Source organism: Adiantum capillus-veneris, chromosome 20 (genome assembly GCF_014529385.1).
Source record: "Adiantum capillus-veneris isolate H3 chromosome 20, ASM1452938v2, whole genome shotgun sequence".
NCBI lineage: Eukaryota > Viridiplantae > Streptophyta > Polypodiopsida > Polypodiales > Pteridaceae > Adiantum > Adiantum capillus-veneris.
This window is the reverse complement of record NC_140950.1, coordinates 28,905,543-28,925,083: the sequence shown is the minus strand read 5'-3', so window position 1 is coordinate 28,925,083 and position 19,541 is coordinate 28,905,543. Positions and strand designations below refer to the sequence as shown.

The window sequence follows — 19,541 nt, the reverse complement described above, 5'->3', positions numbered from 1 at the left end:
CTACATGAGTTTGTGACATAAAGCCTCATTTAGGACTATATGAGTTTGTGCTGGAGAAGTTATAATACAAAGTTAACATGATTCTTCCATCTACCTACAAGAGATAATGGAATATGACCAAGGGCAGCAACAACCCTTACGAAACAGCATGCAAAGCATCAATCGGCTTACTACGCAAGTAAAATTTTTTTCAAAAATAGAATGCAATTACCAACATAAATGTAACATTATACTTGCATGAATCCCTCGTATCTGAACAGATGTTGACCTAGTGACCTCTTAAACTATCACAAATTGAACCAGAATCATCACTTGGAAAAGAATTTTAGAGGTTGCATACCTCAAAAACCACCAAAGAAAATTGCCAGGCTACTTCTACTACAACCAAACTACACTTTCCATGACTTGTACTACACAATCTGCAACGCATAGCTAACCTAATGAGCTCGAAGTCCCCCTCTTTAGTAATCCCGAAATGGGCTCTAATTTACAAAATGATACATGCTATAAGGAAGTGGAGCCAAAGCAACATATTTTTGACTGACGTTTCCTTTACAAGTATCCCAAACCTCATCACCAAATACTAAACACTATCAAGCTGATTAAAGCTGCAGAATCTGCAACAGATTTACTGAACCCCTTGCAAATGCCAATTGTAGCATTCATTAATTTACAAGAATGAAAGATATGGACCCCCGATCAAGGGGACTTCCTACCTGTTTCAGCACAAAAATTGTATTCCACAGCACCACCACCACACAAAAAACATGGAGACGACACAGGTTTCTGTGAGGCATAAACCCTAGTGTCTCCTCCACGACCTTCCCTAGTAAACTTAAAGAGTGACTGCAGGCAGCTTGTTAAGCGGCTGCTACTATGATCCCATTGCGAGCAAGGGGGCCATTCCTTCCCATCTGATTGCCTGGCCGTCTGATCGGTCGAAAAGTACCCCCATTCTGAGAGTCTTGTCGACGGAATGTGTTGGCCATATTGAAATTTCCACCACCATATCCACCTCTGTTTGCAGTCATGCCACGTCCCCTGCCAGGGCCAAAGTCCCTTTCTGACTCCATTTGACCCCTGCTAATCCCTCTCCCATTCCCATAAAAGCTGCGTCCCCTCAGGCCATCGTTTTGATATCCCCTTCCTAGATAAGGCGGCCGGCCCCTTCCACCTACAAATATGTCAAACAAGCAAACCTCAGCTTGGTGAACACCTACAGTGTCAGCTCAGTGCAGACTAAAAGCACAAAAAAAATGCTGACCTCGAGAAGGAAAAATCCTCTTTTCTTCAATGTAAACTTGACGACCATTCATGTTTATGGGTGAAGCCTAGAGAAACATCATCAGCAAAGTCACGTAAAATTTTACACGAAGTTCTGAGCAAAAATCCTACCAACTAATTTTCAAACCTCTGTTGCACTTTGTGCTGAACTTGCTTCCAGAAACTCAATAAAAGCATAACATACTCCAATCTGTGGAACAAACAAACATCAGATTGCTACAAAGAGAAAGTAATAGCAGCTCACAGGTCATATACCCTTTGATTACGAAGATTAATCCCTCCAGGCTTCAGCAGGCCAAACTTGCTAAATTCTTGCTCTAAATCGGCCACCGTCACATTCAGTGGAAGGCTCTTCACGTATACAGATCGACCATCCCCTGCATTGAGCCTAAACTTGTAAATGAGGTTATATGAGAAGAATAATGTTTACCATTTTTCATAAAGAGCTAAGGACTTGATGATGAAACCTTCAGACTCAGCAACAGTCATTTCCTCCATGTGTTCTGTAGACTGGAACCTTCCTCCCAATGCAGGTTGGGGAGCCGCTGGCACAGCTTGTGAAGCACCCGAAGAGGCAGACCGCTCGACATGAGTTGATATCACCTTGGAGGCATTGGAAGTAGAAGTAACAAGATTTGTAGCTTTCACACTCTCCTTTTGTAATCTCAGCTGGTATTGAGGGGGGGAAACGTCATTAATAAATTTCAACATGACACATTGAAACTCAACATTTGCCACCCTTAAACCAATTCCAGTTGTAGTGAACAGAAAAACTCAACATTAACGACCGTTATTGTAAGGCAAAAGCCCAGAGAAGCAACAATAACACCATCAGGGCAAAGAAAGTAATACTCCTACATCAAAGCAACCTTCAAGACTTCCAACTAGAACGAATGTCATGGTGCAAAGATAGAGTTTGAGTGCAGTGATGAGCACTATATGTCAAGGGAATAGTGCAAAATTCAACAAAGGTTGTGGCACTCACAATTGAGGCATAAGACTTCTTCGGTACCTCCATGTTTGATTCCACCAATGCCTCTGGATACTCCCTGGACTTAGATTCTAAAGCTTCAGCCTGACCTTGAGCAATGTTTTCAGCTGCTGTAGAATTTTCAACAACTGTGCCTGCTAAAGTATCTGAAACCTGGGTCTGCAGAGGAGGAAGCTCCTTATGATCCTCTGCAGCAGGTTCCGAATACTCGGAAGAGTTGACATTAGAATTCATAGCAATGTCGCTCCTTTCCGAAGGCTGAGGAAGTGAAGCAGCTTCCTTAATCCCTGTGAATATGGAAAGGTAAGAACTGTCGACTTTCTAGAACAGTTTAAAACACATACACCCACACAAAAGGTGCACTAAATTCTAATCAAACCTGCAAAACATTATATTTATTTCCCCAGCATAGTATAGAACATGTACCACTCACACTTGTTGATAACTAAGCCCCTCTCCCTAATCAACTACCACTGATGGGCATGCAGACACACAGAAAGTCATGGTCGTGTAGACCATGTGCTAATATGCTTTCCATGGGTTATGACATTCAATATGGCAGGACAAGCAAATCTCATCTGACATATGCTTTCAATGGGTAACAAACTAACTTGTATCCAGATACATGAAACTTACCTTGGTCAAGTGGAGTGTTCAGAGGCGAATCATGCACACTGGCATTGTTGATAGCCACTTGTGAAGCATTGGACTTGGCACCGCCATCGAGGAACCTAAACATGTCATTGTAAATGTAGTATCGCTTCTCTTGGGGGACCAAAACAAACGTCTGCACAAACATACGTCTTAAACCACCAGCATTATACAGAGCCCCAGTGACCATGACCAAAACGCGTCCTGCCAGCGATTCTTGTGAGTCAACAGTGATAATCTCCGTGCGCATTGCATGGTAGTCCCATGACATGATCTTGTCATTTATACCCTGGTTATGGAAAAAAACTAAAATCAAATTTTTAAACAAAAGTAGTACTTATATGATTTTGTACTCATGGCCTGAATTTAAAATTTTATTGTGAGACTTCCAAAACCCTCTTTAATCACAAGGTCTTCTTGAAATTTACAAGCACATATAGAAGCCAATGTTATGTAATCCAGCAAAGTCAGTACAAAACTTTTAGAAATGTTTACTGCCTGTATTGTATTTCCAAACAAGCATTGAGGAAACAATTCTGAGACATCTAACCCATACCGATAGAGTTGTTGCCGGTTCAACAGTTGTCTCTGGCAGTGGCTCTGCTCGCGTAATCTTACTTTCCTCCATGTAGAAGCGGTAGCCCAGATGAGGTGTTTGGTGTATGATCTTGTAGTAGCGATTAACAAAGGCATTCCCCACCTGCAAGTAGGCAGCACGCACAATGTAAACCCACAAAACAGAAGAAGAGCACTTGCTTGCTGGTTCAACCGGGCACTAGACTCACAAGGCTTGCCGGAGCAGAAGTGATAGGTGCTGCATGCTGGTTCGCCATAGCACCTGCACACCGGGATTGCAAAATTCTACTTGAAAGGAGGGAGAGCGAGTGCATGAGAGAGAGAGAGAGAGAGAGAGAGAGAGAGCAGAAAGACGGACACACAGAAAGAGAAACAGGCGAAAGTCTCGAGTGTTTGGTGTCTGTGCGGTTGTATTGTGCGCGCAAGACACTAAGCACAACCACAGAGAGAGAGAGAGATCTGAGAGAAGAAGCTTGCGAGGTGTGCAGAGAATAAGCAACATACCCTTCAGTCTTCCTGGAGGTGACAATGCACTGCAATTTTGGAGCGCGGGCTTTTCCTGTGCCCTACGCAGGAAAGCAAGAGGTAAAGAAGGGGTCTAAGTGACATTTGAATGGCCCTTTCACTACTCCAAAATTTTGTCGTTCAAACTTCAAGCTTCCTTGTAATAGAGCCCATCCTGCGTGCGCCGTGCATCTAGTTCATGGTCATTGCTAACTTATTGTCTTTTAGAATGTCTCTCTTGATTCTTAATGCTTGATGTACCCACTTACAAAGCATAGTGTTGTGCATATTTCATGTATACTCCCTCTTTATCTCCTGCACATGGGTTTTTTTCAATTTTGGAGTTTAGCTTTTATGTCGTAAATTTCGAGATGTGTAAAGAGCTTCACTTCTCCCATATTATGTTAGTTTAGATATGCTCTACGGTGTGTTAGACTCTACTTGAGGTACCAAAACATGCATTATGGTTGATTGATGTGTGGGGGTGTGCCGCATAGATCCATTATGTCTAATTGATGTGTGTATTGTACTCTAATTGATGTGTCCTATGTGTGCATTACGGTCAATTGTGGTAGTATATGTCTTGTAAATACATAATGACAAATTGATATGTGTTTTTACACACATCCTTATGTCATTTTCTTTCTTCTACCCCCTTTGGTGGCTCTCATAGCTGGACCATTTTACATTCGACAAGATGGATTTTTACAATGCTCTCCATGATTCTAAGCTTGTCGTACATTGGTAGAGTGTGTTATCGAATTAGTGATTTAAATTACATGTAATTTGATGAAAAGATGGATAAATGATTGAGTAGCATGCAACAACAATAATAGTAGAACAAAACTCTTTCAAGTAATTATAAGCCATTATAGAGAAATATTAGAAAGAACGAAAGACTTGAGAGCTTAGGATTTACTAAGGTTGTATTAAAGATAGTAAAAAAATGTTTCCAATCTGATTTGAACTTTTGTTTCATTAGTATGGATTAGGAAGGTTAAGATCTTCACCAACCATTTACTAATTAGTCTCTTAATCACATGATGAACATAAACAAAACAAAACAATCCTGGCCCTTTCACTTAGGGCCTACTAGCTACGCAAGCTTTAAGATTCGCAAAGTGTCAGGCCACGGGCTAGAGGGCAGGGCCCGACCTAGGGGAGTCAAGGACTTATGCCAAGGGCCGGACTGAAGGTGTGGACAAGGGATCCGTTTAAGGCAAAGGGCCATGGGCTCTCCTATGTAGGTTGGCTAGGAGGAGGATCCAGATTTCAATCTCCCCTCGGCCTTTCATAGGTATCAGAGCCAAGGGAACGGTGAGCTATGGAAGAGGGGGAAAGCAGGCATGGTCTCTCTCTCTCTCTCTCTCTCTCTCTCTCTCTCTCTCTCTCTCTCTCTCTCTCTCTCTCTCTCTCTCTCTCTCTCTCTACTTACGGATCAAGGGGCAGGCTACTTGCTGTGAAGGTCATGCAAAGCATGCATGGAGCAGGCACCACTCATGCAAAGGAAGGCCCGCTTGCTAAGCGCGAAGTTCAAAGCCGCATGCAGGCTCTCTACACAGGCGGGAGGAGTTGCGACCGAGGCCACACGGGCAACCGCCCTAGAGCCGAGGAAGGAAGGCGAGTCGAGCAGCAAGTAGAGCACGCTAAGGGCATGGCTAAGCTTGCGTACGGTGGGGGTTAACCCTCGTCAAAAGGCCAAGGGCCATGGAGCATCCTCTCGCCATCTCCCTCGCTCATTTTCTCTGCAACAACAGTGGCCGCAGCTCGCCATCGACCCTGTGGGGAGGAGCACGCCTTTTAGGTTTATATATATATATATAAATAATCAAGGGGAAGGGAACGTGCCCACAGTCGGCCTCCCTCTACTCTCTTTAAGTGGTTATTGGCATGCAACCTTACTTCATAGCCAGTAAACTGTCGTGTTGGAGGAAGTGACCGATGGCATATCAGAGAGAGCAGCCGAGGAGGAGCTGTGAAGGCCGTGGGCAGGTGCCGTAAACAAGAGTGGTGATAAGCAAGGCAACGAAGGTAGCATCAAGGGAAATCTTGAATCCATGCAGAAGGTAGTATCGCGGGCAGTCCCACCAAGGGATAAGCCGGTTCAAGAACCATGGAGGCTCAACACATAAATCATGCAAGGCATGTCAAGTGGGGAGCGGAAAATTTGAAAGTAAGCAAAGAGCCTCGGCATGAATTACAATCGGCCATGGTAGGGCCACAATTAACAATGATACCGAGGATCAAGCAAAAAGGCAACGACATCTGACATCAAGGTTTTCTCGGTTTTTGTCTTCCTTCGATTATTACAACAGTAAGACCAAGCGACATGAGCACTTACTGAGGTATGTATGTTGTTGTGCTAGCAAAGCTTGTGAGCATTCCCAAAAGCATGGTATTTTTTGGTTTTTGAACACATGATACACCACAACCACTCACCATCAAGCAAGGCTTGAGTGCGAAATGATCTCGTTAAAAAGCACGGCTTCTTCTGATGCCTAGCAAGGTCAGGGCATGGCATTGCTTGCGAATCTCATGGAGATCGCCATGGCCTGTTGCTAGCCTTGATGAAGGCGGCACAGGTATTCGGCGAGGCCGACCATTAACTACAATTCTAAGAAATTGTCAAGCAATTGGCTAGGGCCCGACTTCTAGGCAAGTTGTCTATCCATAACGCACTCCGACAAAATAATGATCCACCCATTGTCGACAAGCGTGATCCGACGAGTTTTCTAAGACATCACGGGAGCAAGGCTCCGTCTACAAAATCTTCAAGAATACAGTAAGCACGCCAAGCAGGTACGAGCACCAGAACTCCATGAGTATTTATGCGAAGCAAGGCTTCCCTTTCAGCATTTAGCAAACAGCTTCCAACGTTTGGAATATGCTATGAGCATACAAATTTGGGAAAACTTGCCAAGATGTTTGCAGGTTTTTACATACCATGCGTCTGTATATGATACATACGCTCACTCACTCGAGCAACTTCGAGCGACTTATCAAAAACATGGCCACCACTCGGCAAAAAGGTTAGTAACTTTCAAGTTATATTTGTTTTTTGTCTATGTTTTACTTTTCATTCTGGAAAAGACCTCTTTGCTGTGCAAAGCAAAGTGCTTGGGCACACTCCATAAACGTGCTTTTCTTGTCTTCATGTGAAGCATAGCGTCTCTTCTGTGCCCACGTTTTATCGATTGACTATCGATCAATGATAATGGCACACATCTTTAGCACTCCGTGGATATAAGCTCACAGGCAATGTTTTTGGTACCTCTCTTTACGAGGGCATGGTACAATTACACTGATGTACACTTATAGGATAAGCTATGACATAGGCACGGTCTGCACTCGAGCATTTGAAAAGGGCATACAACACATTGGAATAAGGGGATTTCCTCAGCCCAACATTCTCTCTTTCTCTCTCTTTCCAACTTCTATGCGAAAAAGGTGAAACTAAACACGATTTTATTAAATTCTTTCTATACGGTAACAGGCAGGGCTATGAGCTAACAGGAAGGGATAAGAGCCATCACTTACCACCTCTTTGGGCATGGCTACGAGCCATCTTTTTGTAAATGGACAAGCAAGAGTCTTGCCATTATTGATTTTTTGGACATTATTTTCGCACTCCACACTTTAAGTGTGCATGTCAAGTTGAGCTTTTGAACGTCTTAAACTCGTCCGGGCTTATCTCTACCAAGGTGTAAGGATGAAGCCAGCATTTTAGACCATATGACTGCTCACAAAAAATCCACATTATGGATTTTTGGGTGTGACAAAGATCTAGTTGTGCATACGACTCCAATTTAACTCCTATTAGCACTCAAAGTGCTTATATGAGTACAATTTGGGGTAAGACCCAGAACGTGATCACTCAATCACTTAATAAGGGTTGATGATCCATTCTTGGAACCTTCACACTTGCAGTTTCAAGGAAAGAAGCCCACAAATTGCCAAAGGGTAGTGGAATATTTCCACTTCAAAAGTAATAAAATGCCAAGGGCCAGTTGCTCGTTGAGCAATTTTCATGCAACGTTTAACCAAGGGGTTTAACAATGTTGCTTTAATCAAGGGGTCTGGATTGCAAAAGCAACACCCAAGGTTACATGAGCAATCATGTTCAATACTACTTGCATTTTACTAATTTTCAATTAGTGTTCCTAGGCCTTTGCAGGCGGGAAATTTGGACAAATGCCTACAAATAAGTGAACATTATGCTCACCCTCCAGGTACGCATCTTATTTGGTTTTATGTTTTTTGGTTTTCTTTTTCTACGTATGATGCATAAAATATGTTGTCATCCATTTTTTGCTCTTCAAAAAGATAACAAGGTCATGTAAGAGCCAAGACTTTAGGGCTATAGTGTCCGAAATAAGTTCTTGCATTATGCAATTATAGACCCATTTGTAGGGTTTATTTGGCACATGTTGTCACATGGGATGCAACATGGTCTAGGAACTCAAGGAGTTCGGTTTAGCCAGTGTGGAGCAAAGCTAATGAGGGTCCCTCTCACTCCCATCGTGGAGTGTTTGCAGTTACCTCCACGCACAAGTACATCTTGTACTTGTGCAACATGGTCTAGGAACTCAAGGAGTTCGGTTTAGCCAGTGTGGAGCAAAGCTAATGAGGGTCCCTCTCACTCCCATCGTGGAGTGTTTGCAGTTACCTCCACGCACAAGTACATCTTGTACTTGAAGGATGTTCTTTTTTCATACATTCTTGCATGAGACATATTTCACATGGGGAGAATATGAGTCTCTGGGACTGGCATTGGTGCCCCCTATTTCAAGTATGTGTCACGACAAAGTCCCTAGGTGCTGGTCAAATCTGTTTCCTAGACCATTTTCAGCATGACATATCAGGCAATTTTGGTGGCCAGAAATTATCGGATACTTAGAATGACTTGTTCATGTACAAGTACTACAAAACAACATTACAGATGGTTGTTTATACATATAGCAAGGCTCTGAGTTGTTAATGAAAACGTTTCATTGTTTGTCCCTAGCAATGATTAATGTTTCACCTTCTATTATGGCAAACGTTTTAGCAAGGCTTGCAAATGATTGCAGCGGACAGTATTTAGTTTCTTTGCTCAGAACTATTTACATTCCTCTTCAATGTGTGCTACGAGCATCACAAAGATGACCATGGATATACAGGTTTGGATCTTTTTTTTTGCTAAATGCATGCACACCATGTGTTATGGGCCCTAGTGTTTAGCAAAGGTTGATTTGGAGCGGCATGCATATTCATCACATCAGTTGCTTATGAAGCATTTTTTGAAGGGGATCGGGGAGCACCATAGACGGAGAGTGAGAGAGAGAGAAAAGGATACACACACACGATGTGGGTGGGGAGACTCAAAGAGTGGCAGCTCCCCCTATAGAGTATACTCACTATAAGTATAGGGCAACAGTGGGCGGGCGCCCATGACTTGGGCGACCGGTCAAGGCACATAGGCCTTAACCCCAACAACCTCCCACTTAAAGGCCAATGTGCCTTTAAGCAAGATCTACTAGTGTACAACTAATAGAAGGTGAGATATTCTCTCAACCTATGCCCACTGACTCTCTATGAGCTAGTGCATTCGACTCTACTGATAGACAAACATCCCGCTTCTGCGGAAGCCACACAGAGCTAGCTCCAAGCTCTGCAAAGAGTCTACAAGAGCTCATGCACTCCTACAAGTATTGGTCCAATATTTGCAAACCTCCCCTATGCGCTGTTAAGTATGGAGCCTGATTTACCCTTGTAATTTTCTGTGGTAAAAGCGCACATTTGTAAGGCCCCCATTATGAGGAGAAGCCATCGTGCGTGAAGGAAAATCACTCACCGGAAACCAAAATTTTCACGGACAAGAATCAGGGGAAACTTTAAAGGCCTCGGGGGCGGAGGCCCCTGAGACTTTTTTTTTCACCGGAATATTCTTTTTCGCCGGAATATTATGGCCGGCCGGCGGCCGGAAAGTGGTCGGAAAACAACCGGTCGGTTGGCCGGTGGCCAAATTCAAAAGCGGACTTGTCTTCTCAAGGGCGGCCACACATGGGCGGATTGGGGGGTCCGATTTGGACTTATTCGCACAAGGGCGGCTACACATGGTTGTCTCTCATAAGAGAGGGCAGCCCTTTTGGCCTATAAAAGGAGGCAATTTCTACACACATTTCATATTGTGAAGTTGATGCAACAAGGTGAGTGTGAGGTGGTGAGAGTGAAGCAAGGCGGGAGCTCTATCAAGGGTTTAATCCCTTTGTAAACTACTTCTTCTTTTGAAGTGCTAAAGCCATTGAGTGGCTGCTTTCCCGTGGACGTAGCCCACATTGGGTGAACCACATATATCGTGTGTACTCTCTCTCTCTCTCTCTCTCTCTCTCTACTCTATAATCTCTTGTGTGTGAAATCTATCTCTCTCCATTAAGTAATCTACTCAAAAATCTATATAGCTACGTCTTATTTCCTAACAACTGGTATTAGAGCAAGGTTTGCTCGTAGCTAAATTATCTCAAGGAAAGGATTCCTTGAATTGAGTGGGAGTTATGGCGGAGGAAGGGAAGCTCAAGATTGAGAAGTTCAACGGCAAAAACTACCAACATTGGAAGATGCAGATTGAAGACTATCTCTACCTGAAGGACCTCTATTTGCCACTAGGCGGTCTTGCGAAGAAGCCCACAACAATGGCAGATGAAGCATGGATTGTCCTTGATCGAAAGGCACTGGGAACAATCCGGTTAAGCTTGGCGTCAACGGTGGCCTTCAATGTTTCGGAGATGAAGACCACGGAGGACTTGATGAAGTCACTTGACGACTTCTACGAAAAACCATCGGCATCCAATAAGGTATTTCTTATGAAGTGCTTGTTCAATCTAAAGATGGCAGAGAATGGTTCAGTTGCAGAACACCTAAATGAATTTAACACAAACATAAGTCAACTTCGATCAGTGAAAATCAATTTCGATGACGAAGTGCGAGCTCTCCTTATACTATCATCTCTACCGGATAGTTGGGCAGCCTTGTGATGGCTGTAAGTAATTCTATCTCTGGCACAAATACTCTTAAGTTTGATGATGTTGTGGGTGTTCTCCTAAGCGAGGAAATGCGAAGGAGAAGCACAAGAGAATCATCAAGTGCTGCACTATCAGTGGAAACAAAAGGAAGGCCTAAGGAGAGGTTCAAAAACCAAAAGGGTCGTGATCGCTCAAGGCGGAGCAAGTCACGCACAAAGTCAGTTCTTGAATGTTGGAACTGCGGCAAGAAGGGCCACGTCAAGAAGGATTGCTGGTCCAAGAAGAAGAAGGAGACAGAGTCTCAAGACAACAAGCCAACATCGGAGGCCAATGTGGCAGGTAAAGTAGAGCAAGATGCTCTAATTCTCTCATTAGACAATGTGTCTAATTCCTGGATAGTAGATTCCGGGGCTTCATTCCATGCGACACCACACAAGCAACATTTCCAAGACTACACCAAAGGTAATTTTGGGTATGTATACTTGGAAGATGATGAAGCTTGTGAGATTGTCGGCAAAGGTACAGTTTCTGTCAAAACTGCTAATGGAAATGAATGGAAGCTTAAAGATGTTAGGCATGTTCCTTCTCTTCGCAAAAATTTGATCTCTACAGGACAATTGGACGATGAAGGTCACAACATTGCATTCGGAAACAAACGGTGGAAGATCTCAAAGGGATCTTTGGTGGTTGCCAAGGGAGAAAAATTCGGTACACTTTACTTGTGTATTGTTGGCACGCAACCTTCAGCTTGTGCAGCAACTACAGAAGTTGACAGTGCGGTGTGGCACTATCGACTTGGGCATATGAGTGCCAAAGGAATGCAAATCCTTCAAACAAAGAAGTTTCTACCAGGTTTGAAAGAAGTGGACTTAGAGTTCTGTGAAGATTATGTTTATGGTAAACAAAAGAGGGTAAAATTTCAAAAATCAGGAAATGAAAGAAAAAATAAAAAACTTGAGTTGGTTCATTCTGATGTTTGGGGTCCTGCAAGTACACCATCACTTGGTGGCTCATTGTACTATGTAACATTCATAGACGATGCGACTAGAAAAACATGGGTTTACGTCATGAAGAATAAATCCGATGTATTTTCCATATTTCAAAGGTGGAAAGCCTTTGTGGAGAATGAAACAGGTACCAAGGTTAAATGCCTCATATCCGACAATGGAGGCGAATATTGCAGCCAAGCTTTTGAAAGCTTTTGTGCTAGCAATGGAATTCGGAGGCAAAGGACAACCCCAAGGACACCTCAACAAAATGGTATTTCGGAAAGGATGAACAGGACAATCATGGAACGAGCACGAAGCATGCGGCTACATGCAGGCCTACCGCTTGAGCTTTGGGCGGAAGCTGTAAGTACGTCTCTGTACTTAATCAATCGGTCACCCTCAACGGCATTGGATGGGGGAGTTCCAGAAGAGGCATGGACAGGTAAACCGGTGAATTATGCATTTCTCAAAGTGTTTGGGTGTGAGGCTTTCATGCACATAGATAGAAGCCTAAGATCAAAGTTAGATGCAAAGTCCAAAAAGTGTTTCTTCATTGGCTATGGAGAAGGAGACTTTGGGTATCGCCTATGGAATCCTGAAGATGGTAAAATCTTAAGGAGTAGGGATGTAATTTTTAACGAACAAAATATGTACAAAGATTACTTGGAAAGAAAACAAACAAAAGAAACAGGTGATGAGTACATGGAGCTTGAGGACGGTGAAGACTCAAGGACTGCAAACGGTGACAATGTGCAACAACGTCAACCAAATGAGGAGCCTCAACCTATTCCCCGAAGATCTACAAGAGCAAGTAGACCTCCAGAAAGGTTTTTTCCTTCCTTCAACCATCTCTTGATCTCAGATTCTGGAGAGCCGGAATCATATGAAGAAGCTATGCAACATGAATCCAAAGAAGAATGGACGAAGAGCATGCAAGTGGAGATGGACTCACTACATCGCAACCAAATATGGGAGTTGGTTGAGTTGCCTAAAGGTAAGCGGGCACTTCAAAACAAATGGGTGTACAAGCTAAAGGAAGAAGAAGGTGGGAAGAAAAGGTACAAGTCTAAGCTTGTGGTAAAAGGTTTTTCTCAAAACAAAGGTATTGACTTCAATGAAATATTTTCTCCTGTTGTAAAAATGAACTCAATTAGGCTTGTCTTAAGCCTTGTGGCTGCTCATGATCTAAATCTCGAGCAAATGGATGTAAATACGGCATTCCCTCACGGTGACTTAGAGGAGGAAATCTACATGCTTCAACCAAAGGGGTATGAAGTAAAAGGTAAGGAGAAAATGGTTTGCAGATTAAAGAAGAGCTTGTATGGTTTAAAGCAAGCATCAAAACAATGGTACTTGAAGTTTGATCGATGGATGTTGGATCATGGATTCACAAGATGCAACTCGGATCACTGCGTCTACACGAAGAATTTGGGAGATGGGAAATTCATCATCCTAATGTTGTATGTTGATGACATGTTGATTGCAAGTGCTAACATGCAAGACATCAAAGACCTAAAAGAGGAGCTGTCTAAATCTTTTTCAATGAAAGATTTAGGTGCTACAAAGAGGATACTTGGTATGAAAATATCAAGGGACAGGACAAAGAAGACAATAAAGCTATTTCAAGAAGATTACATCAAGAAGGTACTAGAAAGGTTTGCAATGCAAAATGCAAAACCAGTTTCTACACCTTTGGCTGGTCATTTTAAACTAACGAAGGATATGTGTCCAAAGACACAAGAGGAGATAGCCTATATGTCTAAAGTTCCATATGCTGCAGCGGTAGGTTCTCTAATGTATGCTATGGTCTGGACAAGGCCAGACATTGCACATGCAGTGGGAGTTGTGAGTAGGTTCATGGAAAACCCAGGTAAAGAGCATTGGCAAGCTGTGAAGTGGATACTTAGGTATCTAAAAGGGACAACAACAAATGCTTTGTATTTTGGAGGAACTGATATTTTTCTAGAAGGGTATGCTGATGCAGATATGGCGGGTGACAAAGATACTCGAAGGAGCACTACTGGCTATGTGTTCACGGTTGGAGGCACAGCAGTAATCTGGGCTTCAAAGCTGCAGAAAGTGGTTTCACTTTCTACCACGGAAGCAGAGTATGTAGCAATGACGGAGGCAAGCAAAGAAATTCTGTGGCTCCACAGATTCTTAGAAGAGCTTGGATTCAAACAAGACAATTGTGTGTTGTACAGTGATAGCCAAAGCGCTATCCATCTTGCGAAGAACTCAGCCTTTCATTCAAGGACAAAGCACATTGAGGTGAGATATCACTTCATACGCACTCTTTTGGAAGAGGGACAACTAAAGCTAGGAAAGGTGCATACAAGTGAAAATCCTGCAGACATGTTTACAAAGGTGGTCAACAAGGAGAAGTTGAGCTTTTGCTCACCTTCAATCGGCATTCAAGGATTAGAAGCCAAAATGGAAAGTAGTCACAGGTTTGGTTTGGAGATCAGTCTCCAAGTGGGAGATTGTTAAGTATGGAGCCTGATTTACCCTTGTAATTTTCTGTGGTAAAAGCGCACATTTGTAAGGCCCCCATTATGAGGAGAAGCCATCGTGCGTGAAGGAAAATCACTCACCAGAAACCAAAATTTTCACGGACAAGAATCATGGGCAACTTTAAAGGCCTCGGGGGCGGAGGCCCCCAATACTTTTTTTTTCGCCGGAATATTATGGCCTGACGGCGGCCGGAAAGTGGTCGGAAAACAACCGGTCGGTTGGCCGATGGCCGGTGGTTGGAAGTCAATGGCCGGTGGCCGGTGGTCGGAAGTCAATGGCCGATGGCCGGTGGCCGAATTCAATGGCCGGTGGTCGAATTCAAAAGCGGACTTGTCTTCTCAAGGGCGGCCACACATGGGCGGATTGGAGGGTCCGATTTGGACTTATTCGCACAAGGGCGGCTACACATGGCTGTCTCTCATAAGAGAGGGCAGCCCTTTTGGCCTATAAAAGGAGGCCATTTCTACACGCATTTCATAGTGTGAAGTTGATGCAACAAGGTGAGTGTGAGGTGGTGAGAGTGAAGCAAGGCGAGAGATCTATCAAGGGTTTAATCCCTTTGTAAACTACTTCTTCTTTTGAAGTGCTAAAGCCATTGAGTGGCTGCTTTCCTCTGGACGTAGCCCACATTGGGTGAACCACGTATATCGTGTGTACTCTCTCTCTCTCTCTCTCTCTCTCTCTCTCTCTCTCTCTCTCTCTCTCTCTCTCTACTCTATAATCTCTTGTGTGTGAAATCTATCTCTCTCCATTAAGTAATCTACTCAAAAATCTATATAGCTACGTCTTATTTCCTAACATGCACTATGCTGAGATTAGTCATCGAACAACTAATCAACCTTGCTGCAAATTCTCCCATTGCAGCTGCTATATCGGGCCTCGAGATCAGCATCTCGTACATGAGGACATCGAACGTTGATGCAACCCTGGCAATCTCTGCCACCTCCAACTCAGAACTCAACTCATGGCAATCTTGTCCCCTATCATAGAGACCATGGCACTCTGAATCCGAGCTCTGGAGTGACTCCTTGTGCCCACCACATATCATATGTGTACCAAGAGTATCCATCTGTCCTGAATCTGCATCAAGCTCTGGCATAAGCATATCAAGAAATGACTCCCCTCTCACAATCACTAGCGAACCCAAATGCATCACAAAATCTCGCTCCCATAACTGTCTAACTGAGATCAAATCCCGTCTCAGATTTGGCACATAACGCACATGACGCAGGGTAAATCTCATACCACCTGGCAAGGACAAACATACGTCTCCTGCACCCTCAATGTCATGCACAACACCATCAACCATGTACACACAACCAAGTTTCCCACTAGAAAACGTGCTAAACCACTCACGATGCGACGTGACATGGAAAGTAGCATCTGAATCTAGTAACCAATGTGAAGACAATGTGCAATCCGATATGCAATCCGTAGACATAAGATCGTCTGAAGACAAGCTAGATGTAAATGTGACATCGCCGTCACAAGCATACTCAGTAACCACCGTACTGATCTCACTAGCATCTGTCATGCCCAAATCTGCATCACGCATCTGTCGCCTCCGTTGTCTCAAACGCCTGAAACATCGACGCCTAATGTGCCCTCTATGTCCACAATGCCAACATGTCAAGTCTCTATGCCGTCGAGACTTTCGTGTGGGACTAATCTCTCCCATGGACATAGAAGTGGGACTAGACTCCCCAGTAGACATGGATGTCGCATACATAGCATGTAAACTCTCCCATAAAGCATGAGTTGTAGTCTCTCTCGAGACCTGCCAGTAAACAGACTCAACCAAATGCAAATGAATCGTAGACATGGCTAACTCATCAAGATCCTACCAATCATCATCACGCATAGACTTGGGCTTCGCCGATAAACCACGCAAGGGTTTATCCTGCCCCAAATCCGCCAATGCAACAAGCATATGCTCCTTCCAAGCAACAAAATCTGCACCATCAAATTGTGTCAGACCATAACGTTGGAAGTCAAATGAAAAATCAGCCATAATGCTAGCAAAAGAGCAACCAACAATGAGTAGCAAATGTCAACCAAATCAGCCCTAAACTAGCTCGAATCGCATCAACAAAAGTCTGCAAACATGGCTGCAAATCAGCCCCAAAATTCAGCTCTTAAACAGCTGCATAAACAAGCCACAAACGTGTCCCAGATCAGCCTACACCTGAGCAATACATGGACACCTGCAAAGAGGAAACAATGGCTGAAAATTCAGCGTCCAAATAAGCCCTCAAACCTGCCTGTAAACTTGTAAACCTGTAGCTGAAACCTACTGAAAAACCTCAAGCCATTAGTGCTCAAATCCGGCTACCTAGCTCGTAGCCACACAAGCATACATCACAATACTCACTCCTGTGAGTATGCCAAGATAATTATACGCCTGTCAAACCGTGCGGTAATCACCAAGCCCACACTATGCGGTATCAATGCATACACACACACAAATCTCCCACCTGTAGAGAACACCGCACGCAAATGCTGAGTGCAACCCGCAATCTCTACCTAGATCGCATAAATGATACGCATAAAACTCCTGGGAAAATTTCGCCAGAGTTTCGTCAGTAAAACGGCCACAAAACCAGTAACCAAACTGACTGCACGCTCAAAACCATGAGCAACCAAAGCACATCAAACCGCACTCCAAATACATGCACCAATCTCCACACTTTGCATACATCATTGCAAACACCTGCAAATCTAGTACACAAATATCTGCTCTACCTGTGACTGCCAAAAAACATGCTCGAGGCATACATTGCCGAGCTCAAAATGCAATCACATTAGTCTCCCTGAGCATCAAACCACATAAGGCATACATCGTATCCTCCCACATGTGAGAAAACTTGCAACAAATATCACGCTCACATTTGAGAGCAAACCATGTGTGGAATCCTCGACACACAATAAACAACTGCTGCTGCAGAAAATTCAGCGTTCAGAATTTTAAAATTCTGATTTGACGAGCATGTCCGGAGCATGCCAAAACCCTAAGTTAGACTCTTGGATCACATGTACCTGAGTCCGGGTGTGAAAGCTATGCCAAAAAACCTCCGTTTCGACCCAAAAACGCAGCATAAACTGTCAAAAGAGGGCTGAAAAATGCAGCTCCTCAACCGTAGCTCGAATGAGGTTTCTCATGGCTCGAATGGCTTCGAAAGAGGGGTAAAACGGCAGGACACCTGTTAGAAACGCCCTTGGAAAGCTGAATTTGCCGATGCCGAAGTCGAAACCCTATTTACACTCTTAAAAGTGCGCGTGCGCGGACGCGAAAACAACAAGCACAAAACCTCGCTCTGATACCAATTGAAGGGGATCGGGGAGCACCACAGATGGAGAGTGAGAGAGAGAGAAAAGGATACACACACGCGATGTGGGTGGGGAGACTCAAAGAGTGGCAACTCCCCCTATACAGTATACTCACTATAAGTATAGGGTAACAGTAGGCGGGCGCCCATGACCTGGGCGACCGGTCAAGGCACATAGGCCTTAACCCCAACATTTTTCACTCTATGTGCAGTATATCTATGAGATTACTTTTGGGTCTACCAATCACCAATAGAGGTCATGGCTCGGTTTGGGTGCTTGTGGATCTTCCAAGATAACCAAGATGATTATTCAGGAAATTGTTGATTCCTCCGCAAGGTTGTACAATATGGTGAACCCATGCACAACACATTCTGAATGGGCGTGTAACATTTAATGGCCTAAAAACTTGTATGTAGCGGAAATTAGCATGAACATAGTGGGCATTTCATTAGAATAGATTCCTAATGAGAATTACAAGAGTGCTTGGGTGGAGAGAGCAACAGAAAGCATAACACCTAGTTAGATAGCATGAACAATACTTTCAAAAGAGAGAGAAATTAAGCTATTGACAGCAGTTGAGGACCAGATTTACATGGAGCCGGTCCCCCCTCCAAAAGGCTTTGTATTATGGTTTCTCCCATTAAGAGAGACATTGTACAATACAATTCTTTGTGTTCCTTCAAAACTAGCTAGTGCAATGAAGATGAAAGCTTCATGCACTAAGCAAAACACTTATCAAACACAACATTAATTCTCTCCGGTCTCAGACCCAAGACCTCACACACCTTCGAAGATGGTGAGAGCTAGCGGGGTATGAGAGTAGATTGAGAGGAAGAAGGAGTATTCTTACGAGAAAGATGTACATCTCCTCACATAATCACTCATATTAGCATACCTTAGCTTAGTAATTAGCATGGTAGAGGAGATGAGCATGCATTGAAGCTTGGCTCTTGGTTGGATTTGCATCACAAAGCCAAGAGTTGTTGGTGTAGGCCTCCCTTCTCACAAGCTTGGAGTAGATGGTAAGCTTTCCATTAAATCTTGAGAAGGAGAGAGAGTCTTCTTTACTTCACACATTGATGGGGAGGAGCTGGGAGCACAATGGAAGAAGAATACGCACGCACACACTCACACACACACCACCATAGCCACACACAGGTTGAAGGGGGAGAGCCAACGTACTGCATGCCCCCTTTCTTTCTTCTCTTATCTTATGCACTAAGGCACAATACACATTGTACTTAGTGTTAGTGGCTCACACAAGTGTATAGCTGTACACTTAGGGTTAGTGGCAGTTAGTGATGGGCGGTCGGCCACATGGCCATTAAACCTAACATTATCCCACTTGATGGCCAATGTGGGAGACTATAAAAATGGAAGAGCACCACTCTTTACCCAATGCCCATCAACTTACAACAGTGTTGAAACTGATGGTTGGAGAGACTCTTAGTGAGTGCATCCGCTGTGTTCTCTGACGTAGGAATCTTCACTAAATCAAGGCTCTTGTTTGCCAGGAATTCACGACTAAAGTGATAGCGCACATCAATGTGTTTTGTTCGAATGAAACACTAGATTGTTAGCCAAGGCAATAGCACTTTGACTGTCACAATGAAGAACTGGTGTACACTGCTCCAATCCAAGATCTTTCACTAGGCGAGCAAGCCAAATAGCTTCTTTGCATGCTTCACTCAATGCAACATACTC

The 19,541-nt window shown here is 43.7% G+C and overlaps 1 protein-coding gene across 1 annotated transcript; it reads right to left on the bottom strand.

Annotated features, from left to right (window-relative positions):
- Positions 1-515: 515 nt before the first annotated feature.
- LOC147432290 (nuclear transport factor 2-like) lies at positions 516-4,159 on the bottom strand. The gene is made up of 10 exons (XM_086492249.1): positions 4,007-4,159; positions 3,712-3,764; positions 3,483-3,626; positions 2,912-3,215; positions 2,270-2,562; positions 1,752-1,953; positions 1,540-1,661; positions 1,412-1,474; positions 1,265-1,331; positions 516-1,174 (listed from the first exon to the last, which is right to left on the bottom strand). The coding sequence occupies exons 2-10, from the start codon at positions 3,757-3,759 to the stop codon at positions 861-863; spliced, it is 1,557 nt and encodes a 518-aa protein (XP_086348375.1). The 5' UTR covers positions 3,760-3,764; positions 4,007-4,159; the 3' UTR covers positions 516-860.
- Between the last annotated feature and the right edge of the window lie 15,382 nt (positions 4,160-19,541).